Source organism: Vipera ursinii, assembly GCF_947247035.1.
Source record: "Vipera ursinii genome assembly, chromosome: Z".
Taxonomy (NCBI): Eukaryota; Metazoa; Chordata; class Lepidosauria; order Squamata; family Viperidae; genus Vipera; species Vipera ursinii.
Genome location: NC_139517.1, coordinates 23,057,328 through 23,069,711, shown reverse-complemented (window position 1 = coordinate 23,069,711; position 12,384 = coordinate 23,057,328). Strand labels below are relative to the sequence as shown.

General features: G+C 48.0%; 1 protein-coding gene across 1 annotated transcript; it reads right to left on the bottom strand.

The window, feature by feature from the left end:
* Positions 1-11,282: 11,282 nt before the first annotated feature.
* Positions 11,283-12,089, bottom strand: LOC310649175 (olfactory receptor 14A16-like; the record flags this gene model as incomplete). The annotated part of the gene is made up of 1 exon (XM_083377481.1): positions 11,283-12,089. The coding sequence occupies one exon, from the start codon at positions 12,087-12,089 to the stop codon at positions 11,283-11,285; it is 807 nt and encodes a 268-aa protein (XP_083233607.1).
* Positions 12,090-12,384: the final 295 nt, after the last annotated feature.

The window sequence follows — 12,384 nt, the reverse complement described above, 5'->3', positions numbered from 1 at the left end:
ACAGGTCGACTACTGTCCAGATAACGGTGTGACCCTTACTCTCTGGGAGGTCCACAACGAAGTCCATGGCGATGTCCTGCCATGGCCGAGTTGGGTCAGCTACCTGCTGCAACAGCCCCAAAGGCTTCCCAACTTGGGGTTTTGTAGTGGCACAGACATGGCAACGCCGTACATACTGCTCGATGTCACTCTTCATGCGGGGCCACCAGAATTGACGACGTGCTAGATGTAAGGTTTTCACAAACCCAAAATGTCCTGCCTGTTTGGTGTCGTGACACCCATGCAGAACGCGTGGCCGCACGGTTTCAGGCACATACAATCGTGTTCCATGCCACGCTAGACCGTCCCGCATAGTTAATAGTCCCGGATTACTCTGTAACCAGGCATCCTCCTGCAAGGTCCTTTGGATGGCCTGGTTCAAATTCTCCTCCGACACCTGTCTAGCACTCTCTGAACCAACCCCGTCGTTTGCCAGTGTCGGGATGAGTGCCTGCACCACCTCCTCCCTCTTGCTGTCAAACTGTGGCATGCGTGACAAGGCATCCGCCAGAAAGTTCCGACCCCCCGGCACATACTTCAGCACAAACCGGAAGCGACGGAAGTATAAGGCCCATCGGACATGCTTAGGCGACAGGCGGCGAGGGGTTTGTAGGGCTTCCAGGTTTTTATGGTCCGTCCATAGTTCGAATGGACGGGAGGCCCCTTCCAAAAGATGTCGCCAGGTCTCCAAAGCCCAACGGACCGCAAAGGCCTCCTTCTCCCACACTGCCCAGGCCTGTTCAGTGGGAGTCAGTTTCTTAGAGGCATAAGCACACGGCTGCAGGACCCCGGCACTGCTCCGCTGAAGGAGGACGGCCCCAAGAGCAACATCGCTCGCATCTGCCTGTACGACATAAGCCAGTTCGGGGTTGGGGTGTCTCAAAACGGGCTCTTTAGCAAAGAGGGACTTCAGTTCCTCGAACGCCCGCTGACACGCTGTGGACCACTCCAATTTAAGCCCCGGACGCGGGCGTGTCTTTAATTGTCGTGTGCGCAGAAGATCTGTTAACGGCAGGGCGATGACCGCAAAACGTGGGATGAACTGTCTGTAGAAGTTGGCAAAGCCAAGGAAACTTTGCAACTGTCGACGAGTCCGCGGAGCCTGCCACTGTTGAATGGCATGTACCTTTCTAGGATCCATCTCCACCCCCGCCGCCGATATACGATACCCAAGGTAGTCCAGCTGGGCCTTGTGGAACTCACACTTGGACAGTTTAACATAGAGCTGTGCTTCCAGCAGTCTTGACAACACCTGCCGCACAAGAAGTACATGCTCCTCCAATGTGTCCGAGTAAATCAGGATGTCGTCCAAGTACACCAAAACACCCCGATACAGGAACTCATGCAGGACCTGATTGATCAATTGCATGAATACAGCGGGAGCTCCCTGTAGGCCAAATGGCATCACTCGGAATTGGAAACTACCAAGGGGACAATTAAACGCGGTCTTCCACTCGTCCCCGGCTTTGACCCTCACCCGGTAATAGGCTTCTCTTAGGTCCAACTTGGTGAATATCCGGCCTGTTGCCAAATGGGCCAGCATGTCCTTCATCAAAGGAAGGGGATAGAGGTGTTCCACGCACACCTCATTAACCCCCCGGTAGTCTACACACAAGCGCAAGCCCCCATCCTTCTTTTCACAAAAAAGTACTGGCGCCGCCACCCGAGATCGTGCTGGTTGAATAAACCCTCTCTCCAAGTTCTTATCTATGTACCGCCGTAACTCCTGCATCTCCTTTGGGGACATGGCGTACATACGGGGCTTAGGCAGTCTGGCCCCAGGTTCGAACTCAATGGCACAATCCGTCGGCCGGTGGGGTGGTAATGAATTGCACTCCCGCTCATCGAAGACGTCCATTAAATCGGAGTAAACCCGGGGTACACGCACCTTCGAGTCCTCCGTGACCCCGCAAACCTTCTCCCGCGTCCCCGTGTCCCCCGGCCCCAGAAAGGAATGGTGGAGAGGGGGCTCGGGGCCCAGACCCACCCGAAGATGATGACAACCCCCCTCCCACCAAATCGTGGGGCCCCATTTATCAAGCCACGTAAGGCCCAGGATAACAGCTTCAGTCATAGAGGGCACCACAACAAAACGCAGAGTCTCCCAGTGGGCCCCCAATTCCAGCCAGACTGGTTCGGTGACATGGGTGATAGGAGCCCCCCCAAGGAGCGACCCATCCACTTGTTGGAAACGAAGAGGGGTTACCAGTCGTTGCAACCGGATACCCACTGCAGCCGCTGTTTTCCGGTTGATTAGACACCAGGTGCTCCCTGAATCGACCAAAGCCCTAACCGCCCGCCTTTGCCCAGACACGGGGCTCACCAACACCACCAGGAACACAAAAGGACACACCGGGGCGCTTACCATCGGATCCTCCTCCAACTCCAGATCCTCAAGGTCTTCCGTCGGCACGGTCTGGGTGGTTACGGGCCCGGTTGCCAAGGGAGGAGTCGTCACCCGACGGTTGTCGTCAGCTGCCTGATAAGCAGTTCGGGACCGCTCCGAAGTCTTCCTAGCAGGCAAAGCCCATGTTGAGGTTGCTGGGGGAACCATTCGGGCTGGCGGGAGTGGGCATTCAGCCGCCCGATGACCCGGCTGGTCACACCGGAAACACCTAATACCAGGACGTGGTAGCTGTACAGGGATGGCTTTGGCCACCGGCAAGCCAGGCCGCTCCTCCACCTTCACTCTTTCGGCTGGCCGCCGGGCTCCGGTCACCCCCTCAGACCTTCCCCGAGTATCCTGCAAGCCAATGTCCAACTCAACAGCCACCCGGAACCAGTCGTGCAGACGGGCCGGCACCCCTCTTACCACACAAGCTCGCCGCAAGGCACTGTCTAGTCCAGCCTTGAAGTGATGCACAAGAAGGCGTTCAGGCCATGACCGTAGCCTCTCGGCCACCTTCCGGAACTCCCCAACATAACGCACCGCCGGTTTTCCTTGCTGGCGCAGTTCCAATACTTCGGCCTCGGCACGGAGCACCCGTGAGATATCTTCAAAACAGGCCCGTAGAGCCTCCAGGAAAAGACCAAGGTCCCCGAGCTCACGGGCATGATCGCCGTACAGGTCGGCCGCCCAGGCCGCGGCCTCTCCTTGTAGACATGCCGTTACGGCCACTACCATCGCCCACTGGGACGTATAGGCCGGGCCGTACTGGTCCATATGATTAATCACCTGCCCCAAAAACATTGCCAGGTGGTCTGGATGACCATCATAGACCACGTTCAGGGGCGGAGGGCCCCACGCCAGCCCTTGACCCCAAGGACCCAGCGGCATCCCCTGGGCTGGACCCCCCCATCTGGTCGTGACGGCTGTTGTCTTGGTCTTCCGGCCACACTTTCCCAGGGAGCCGTGCCGCTTGGTACCGCCGTTGCGGGAGCCGGAACCCCGGGACCTCTATGAATCTCAGGCTGTCGGACTGATCCCTGGTACCTCGGGCTGTCCATACGGAAGCGGGGCGGGCTAGACCGCCGAGCAGGGCCACCTGGGAGGGACCACTGCCCCTGGTCAGACTCATCTGGAACAGACCAAAACCCAGGCTCCCGACCCCTCACTTCCCCGAACCGCTCTCTGAGAATCTCCATAGTACGGTTGCCCGGAGCGGTGGAGTAGCTCCATTCTTCACCGCTGTCCTCCATGAAACACCGCTCCCTCCACTCAGTAGACGCACCTTTAGGCCGGTTCATCAGGCCTTGGCCGAGCCCTCGATGATCCCCATCAGAGTGCGTCCACCGATCGCTGCTGCGACTCCGCACTCCAGCCTCCTGAGGCCCCGGACCAGGGCCGTCGAGTGGGGGAGGCCTTTCCTTCCGCCGCACCGAGGGCAATGCCTCCTCCCCCACCTCCACCGACTCCAAGAGCCCAGCTGCAGCTCCAGCTTCCTCCTGCTCCTCAGCCAGTGGTGCAGAATCCTCCGTACCTTCTGCCATAGCAAACTTCCGAGAAAAGAGCTCTCCACAAGGAGTAAAGGAACGCTGACTTACTTTCAGGCCCCGTCCGACGAGTCACCAAAAGAATGAAACCGGAACGGGAGCTGGTTCTCCTAAGCCACGTTTATTAGCCTCATAAACAGTTGCTCGAAGACAAACGAAGTCAGCGTTGACTTCACAGCACAGTCAACGCTGTTAAGTAACCAGCAAAGCCGACACCCACCACCACACCCTTAATTGCACCACCACGCCCCCACCCTACTTAATCACCGCCTCCCAAGGTTCCCTCCTTTTGGCTCCCGTCCCACCACCATTGCAGCCGGTAAGTTACCCCCCAGCCCAAACCTCCCTCCTTTCCCCCAGAGCTCTGCCTAGGCTCTTCTTTCCCCTCACCTCCCCAGACCGCCGCGAGTTGTGCTCTGAACCCCTCCCCGGCCCACCGGTAGTCTCCGCCATCCCCTGGACCACCCAGGCACCCGTTCCTGTTCTGCTGCTCGGGCGCTGGGCAGCCACCGGCTGCTTCATCGTACGGCCCCTTCCCGGCCTCCTGGTCAGTCCCAGAGGCTGCTGGGCCGTGTCGACATCCCCGTCCCTCTTTCCGGTCCCTGGAGGCCAGCAGAGAGCTCCGTGGCCGCGCTCGGCGGCCGCACTCCTTCCCGGCTTGTCGGCAGCTTCTGGGGGCCGGCTGGCTGGTCCGTGGCCTCCCCAGCTGACAGGCGGGCCGCCGCTGCGCCGTTCTCCCAGCTGCACCTTTCCCCGATCCGTCGGGATGGCGTGGGCGTGGCCGGCCGTTTCCGGAGCCCGGCAGCTCAGCGGAGAGGCGAGGAAGCCGGCGAACGTCCCTGGAGGCTGGTAGGTTGCTCCGAAGCGGGCGGGCGGTTGCTGGGGTGCTGGGGAGGGCCGTATGCTGTCCCGGCCCTCCGGGAGACCACGGGCGTCGGCGGTGGGCTTCGGGGCCTGACGGGGTGCTCCACGGGAGCCGGCGGTCTGGCGAGTCACCCCGCGGCCTGTCCGAATGTCGGGCGTGCCAGGCCCGACAAGCTGTCCCTGAAAAGGCCCAGCGTAGTCTATCTGAATCCTAGACCAGGGAGTGTGTGTTTCCTCCCACCTGTGAACTGGGGCCTGAGGCATTTCAGGCCTAGATTGCTGGCATGTATAACTTGATCCTCTATAGTCTTATCAATGCCAGGCCACCAAAGGTAGCTTCTAGCTAAAGCTTTCATTCTGACAATGCCTGGATGGCCTTCATGTAAGGAGTGTAAGACCCTGTTTCTTAATGAAGTGGGAATTATGACTCTGTTCCCCCATAAAATGCAGCCCTTATGTGCAGACAGCTCATGTCTCCTGACAAAATAACTTTGAAATTCAGAGCCTGGACTTTTATCCAACAAGCCCATGTATACCCATGACAACACTCTACTCAGAATTTTATCTGTGGCAGTTTCAGCAGTAATATCCTCTGTGTGGAGGGGAAACTCAGGTAAGTCCTGTATGGACTGTATTCTAGCAGCAGGAGCTGGATCAGGATCCATTAGTGGCAGTGGTAGTCTGCTGAGGCCATCTGCATGGCCCATTTCCTTCCCTGGTTTATGAATTAACTTAAAATTGTATGCAGACAAAAAATAGACCATCTCAACATTCTTGGAGATAGTATGTGGGGGTTTGTTTGTCTTTTGTGAACAATCCCAACAGAGGTTTGTGGTCAGTGTAGACAGTGAAATCTCTGCCATATAAATAATCATGAAATTTCTTAACTCCCGCAACTATGGCCAAGGCTTCTTTATCAATCTGTGCATAGTTGTGCTCAGCAGAGGATAAGGTCCTAGAGTAAAATGCTATAGGAACCCATTTTTCTCTATGTGACTTAAGACTGCCCCCACCCCACAGAGAGATGCATCACATGCAAGACATACAGGTTTAGACTCTATGTAATGAGTTACTGTGGACTTTTCTGATAGAAGGCTTTTCAAATCCTGGAAACTTTTTCGTGTATGTTAGTCCATTTCCAAGGGGCTTTTTTTAATCAAGCAGCCTTTGGAGAGGCTCTGCTATTGCTGCCTTATGAGGTAGGAATATATGATAAAAATTTAGGAGTCCCAAAAATGCTTGCAGCTCTCCTTTTGATTTTGGCCTAGGAACCATTTTGATGGCCTTCACTTTACAATCAGTGGGGTGAATCCTGCTAGCATAGATGCGGAACCCAAAAAATTCTGTTAATGAGACCCCAATACTACATTTGTTCTTCTTTAATTCATGAAGCCTCTGCAAAACAGCCCTGACCCTCCTGGCCAACACTTCTGGGGATTCCCCAGCAATAAGAACATCATCAAAATAAGGACAGATGCCCTGAATACCCTTAAGTGTACATTCCATAATCCCTTGGAAAATACCCGGTGCAACACTGATTCCAAACTGTAAGCGTTTGACTTTGAATGCCCCACTGTGAGTCACGATTGTTTGAGCCGTGGCTGTGGCCTTGTCAACCGGCAATTGCTGATAAGCCTGTGCTAAATCAAGTTTAGCAAGAATGGTTCCCCCTTGCAAGGAGGCTGAAATATGGTTGACTACAGGAACCGGGTAAGCATGCTGCTTGAGGACCTTATTCAATGTGCATTTATAATCAGCACAAATGCGAATTGCCCCATTGGACTTCAGTGGGGTGACAATAGGAGTTTCCCACTCCCCCCTCATCAACAGTCTGTAACACTCCCTGTTCTACAAGCTTATCAATTTTGGAATCAATTTTGTGCTTTAAGGCAAAGTGAACCCTGTGAGGTTTAACCCTAATTGTAACAACGTTAGGATCTAACTTAAAAGAAATTGATGGACCAGTGTATGTCCCCAGGGTTGAATCAAAAACATCTGCATAGTCTTCATGAGGTCTGTAGTTTGTGTCCGGTTAATGCCAGTAATCTGAATACCTAAAGCATCAAACCAATCAAGTCCAATAAGACTCGTTCTTTGGCCCCCTACTACTATTACATCCAGGTGCCCCAAAACCCCTTTAAATTTTACCAATAATGTGGCTTCATCCTTAACGTTAACATTTGTGTTCTGAAAATCCGTTAAAATGATATCTGAGGGTCTTAGTTTAGCCCAATTTTTACTGCGCCTACACACAAAGTCAAATGTGTCTTGCGAAATGATCGATACTGCAGAGCCAGAGTTAAACTCCATCTTACATGGAACTCCTTGTAGCTCTACCAAGAGCTTAAGTTTAGGTTTGAGGGGATGTCGAGCCCCGGTGTGGCAAATGCTTCTCCGGCTTCTGAAGAACCCAACACTAACTGGACCCTGGGCCCCAGTACCTCTCCTAGTCGGTTCCTCTGACTGGTGTTTGGGTGGCCTGTCTCTCTGGCGAGCTCTGCAAACCACCGTGATGTGGCCTGTCCTTCTGTAAGCTCTACACGTGGCAGAGCGAAATCTGCAATTGGCGCAAAGATGGTTGCCTCTGCACCTCTTGCATCTAGGTAAGAGGCCTTCTGCGCTGGTGGTTGCCGTGGTTTTGAACATTTGGTTGCCTTTGGAACTTGTTGATTTCAGGTTCTTCATCTTCTGACAATTCTCCAACGTATTTGGCGACCTCAAGATGCATGGAATCTTCAACCTTTGAAGGTTTGGTGGGCTGCTCTGTCTGCACTGCACCCCCGGCGGCTTCATCTGCCATGACCTTGTCCTGTGCCTCAGAGAATGTGAGATTGGGTCTAGCAAACAGTCTCTGCTGAAGGGTTCTGTCCTGAAGGCCACAGTCGAGCTGGTCTCTTAGTCGTTCTTCTAAATTTGAGAACTTGCAAAGGCGTGAGGACTGCTTTAGGCCCATGATAAACTCCAAAGCTGTCTCCCCAGGTAGCTGCACTCTTTGGTCAAATTTGAAAGGACAACGCCATCCAACATCTTGGGCTGGAAGTGCCCAGTCAGCTTCTTCTTAAGGTCTGCATATGATAACACTTCGATGGGCATCAGCGTGAAAAGGTTCTGTGCTAGGTTGAAAGTTGCTGGGCCACACATGCAAAGCAACGTGGCAGCCTTTAGGCCTTCCTCTGCAATTTGATTTGCTCTTAGGTAGTTCTCTACTTCACATCAAACTCTCTTAGTTTGCTGACCTTCAGCATCTTCCTTAGATTCCTGCATTCTTCAGATCCTGCTTCGAGGCTCAGGGAATGTGTCCTCTGAGCATGTGGCAGCTAGCGTGGCTTACTAGCTGGCCTTGAGAGGGGGGGAATGCCTCTTCCCTCCAGCGTGTACTGCCGACTCCTCATTGACTTCAGCACTTTAAATGGCAAAGCAGGATCCCACCCTTGTCGCCACTGTTAAGTCATGAGCTCTGGAGAGCAGGAATGATGACACGAAGTTGAGGACAGGAAAACTCATTCTTTTATTCTTGCAGGAACTGTACTGGGGCTTGGGCCGCAACCAGCCACAATATATAGCCTAGCCCCTAGGTGGCAGCCAATAGGTTTGAACCTACGCTTGCCGCCTGGGGCTGACCAATTGCAGGACCGGGTTGCCGGAGAGCCATTTGCTCCTTCAGCAATGCACATGGTGTAATACCACAAACCCAATACATAACAGTTTAAGTTTCAAAAATTAATTTGAATTAGGAAATGGAACTTACTGTAATTTTTTGAAAACACTCCATAAAATTGGATTGTCCTTCCCATGTTCACTGGAGGGGCATTATAATTACTATCATATCTGAGGGAACACCTGATGCCAGTATCAAGTTCCCTTCATCCTGTGCACTCCCACAGGGAGGGCCTTCTCAGGGTGCCGCCGGCAAAGGATTGCCGGAAGGCGACACCTAGGGGGAGGGCCTTCTCGGTGGGTGCACCTGCCCTTTGGAACCAGTTACCCGTAGAGCTCAGGACTGCCCCAGATTTTCTTTCATTCCGCTGGGACCTGAAGACCTGGCTCTTTGAGCTTTCCAGCCAGGACTGAGAACTTTTAATTTTTAACCTATTGTAATTGGGTTTTTAAATTAGAGTTAAGGGTTTTAGATATTAATTAAGGATAGTTTAATTTATTTTAATTTGTTATTAACTTTTGTATTGTTATATTGTTTTAATCGCCTTGTGAACCGCCCTGGGTCCTACGGGAGAAGGGCGGTATATAAGTTTAAATAATAAATAAATAAATAAATAAATAAATAAATAAATAAATAAATAAATAAATAAATAAATAATTTAAATGGTTTGAAGCCTAATACATTTAGCACAATTCATTAATTATATATATATATATTCTTAATAATCTTAAAAATATGAATCCCAGGCATATTTACTTAAAGTATAAAATCTTTGAATACCGGGATGGATAAAAAACAGTCGTTTATTGCTAAAAGATCATAATAAGCAATAAAAAGTAACCGTTTAAAGCATATATACCTAATCTAAGCTTTCGCAGGTCCTCTGCCAGCGTCATCAGAGAAACCATTGTTAAGCCTGTTTGGTTCCGTGCTCTGCTCATTGGCCGCATGATGGACCTTGCTCTAGCCAATCATGATTTGTATGTATGTATGTATATGTATATGTATGTGTGTGTGTTTGTGTGCATATATACTTGGTTGAGACTCACATTTCCTTTTTTCTCATAATTAAAAACAACATTTTAAGTATTATTATTTTTTGTTTAAAAAACAAAACAACCCTTTAGCATCTCTTACTTTTTAATTAATCTTTTAAGAGACAGTTCAAATTAATTCAATATTTAATATTTAGTATTTTAAAAGAAGAAAAGATTGTACAAACTTGGTTTCAGTATGGGCAATTACAGGCTAGATGGAAAGAGGACCAGAAAACTGGTTTTTCAATGATTGATGAAAATTTGGTAAAGCAAATTAGAGATCAAGGTCAAGCACATATAAAAAGGATATATACTGCATTGATAGAAATTGATTCAGAAACGGAACTTGTTAAAGATTGTATGATAAAGTGGGCTCAGAATTTTCAAGAAGTTGTTTCAATGGATACTTGGGGAAAGATCTGGGTTAGAAATGTAAAATTTACACAGGCCCAAAATTTAAGAGAGAATTTTTATAAAATGTTTTATAGGTGGCATTTAGATCCAAAAAAATTAGCAAGTATGTATCCGAACTGTCAGCCCAAATGTTGGAGCTGTGGCTGTGAGGATGCAACGTATTTTCATATATGGTGGACTTGCAAAAAGGTTAAAGCTTTTTGGATTAAAATTTGGTGGAATATGCAAAAAATATTTAAGAAAAGGATAAAGTTCTCTCCGCAACTGTTTTTATTGGGTATTATCACAGATATCACTGTTGTAGATATTGATGTTGAATTTAATTACGGCAGCGAGACTTTTAGTAGTGCAATATTGGAAGAAGGAAGAACTGCTGACTATAGAAGAATGGACTTTAAAAGTTTCTAACTTGGCGGAGATGGCAAAGATTTCAGCGTATTTGAAAGATCAATCGCAACAGAGATACACTGTGGAGTGGAAGAGATGGATTGATTATATTCAGAATAAATATGGGACTAAAAAGTTTCACTTAGCATTTGAATAAGTAGCGGATTTATATGATGTATAATTAGCTTGTAGTTATTTTACTAAGAGTTAAAGTGTGATAGAATTTAATATTTTATTGTTGTTTGCATATTTTAGATTATGTTTGTTTGTATTTTTATACCCTGTATTTAGCTCTGGGAAGTCGGGGAGGGGGGAGAGGAGGGGAGGGTTGGGGAGGGCTGGGGGGAGGGGAGTGGGAGGGGGGGTTGTATTCCAAAATGTATTCTAAAACTTTTCAATAAAAAAAATAATATTTCATAGTGGAGCCTAACTAATACAGTATGAATGCACTAGACAGACTTTGGAGATTTACCTCTGGCATGTCTGAATATGCCCAAAGCATTCAATTTCTTTGTTTATATTAAGAACATAGCAACATTCATTTTCAAATACCAAAGCAAATGTGACACATAAGTTCAGATACGTTTAGTGTTTTTTAAAAAAATTGTGAAAAAGGAAGAATAATTATAAATATCACATAAGACTACCAAAACTACATGTGAACAAGGTCATCAAAGAAATCCATATCTAGCAGAATCATATACAGGCTATACAGTTCTGAAGAAGACTCTCATTATATTAGAACACTTATTTATAGAGTTGCATTAATACAATTCTAATACAGAACTGAACTCCTTGCAGATTTTCATCTAACACATTTCATTGCCTTAAATGGATTACACTCTTACTGAAACAATATTGGGATGTTTCTTTTAGCCTTTAAATATATACATAACTATGCACATGCTATCAGTAAACTGTATTTAAACTAACTCTTTAAAAATGTCCCATTATCTCCAGGCAATGAGTTTGCACAGTCCCTGCTTGATATCTGTATTCTTCATGCTATATATCACTGGATTCATGCATGGTGGTACCACACAGTAGGCTATAGCAGCCACTAAATCCATCTGGGATGGAGTCCTGTTGATTGGCCGTAAGTAAGCAAAGATGCCAAAGAAAAAGAATATGGAAACCACAACAAGGTGAGGCAAACAGGTAGACAAGGCTTTCTGCCTACCTTGTACAGAGAGTATTCTTACTGTGGCTTTGAAGATCTGTCCATAAGAATTAACAATGAAAACAAAACAGGCAAAATATAAGGAGCCAGTGAGAACAATAGCCCCAATTTCAATGAGATACATATCAGAACACGAGAGCCTGAGCAGTTGTGGGATTTCACAAAAGAACTGGTTGATCACATTGGAGCAAAAGGTGCTTGCAAATGTGGCACCAGTGTGCAATGTTGCTGTTAGAATGCCAACCATCCATGCACAGCTTACCATTTGGATACATCTGTGTGTGTCCATTAAAGTTTCATATTGAAGTGGATGACAAATAGCAACATAACGATCATAGGCCATAACTGTCAGTAGAAGGAATTCAGATGCTGCAAAGAGAACCAAGGAGAACATTTGGGCAGCACAGTGAGAATAGAGGATTATCCTTGTTCTCATTAAGGAATTGGCTATGGCTTTGGGGATGGTGACTGTGATATATCCCAGGTCAATAATTGATAGATTTAGGATAAAAAAATACATTGGGGTATGAAGATGAATATTGAGAATTACTATGATCGTGATAAGTAGATTCCCCATCACACCTGAAATATAAATTAGAAAAAATACCAAAGCATAGAAATTCTGCCACTCTGGAACATCAAAGAAACCAACCAATACAAAATATGTTACCATGCTTTCATTGGACATTATTTAGGCAAAAGGATATATTGTGATTTTTAGAAAGCAACTGAAAAGAAAATTGCTTCTAAGTTTTACAGAAAAAAATATGTTCAGAAAAGAAAGTTTGCAGTAAAATATTATCATAATATAGTTCAAAGACGTTCAGGTGTCTTTTTCTGTTTATTCCAAGATATAAAGTACAGATGTAACT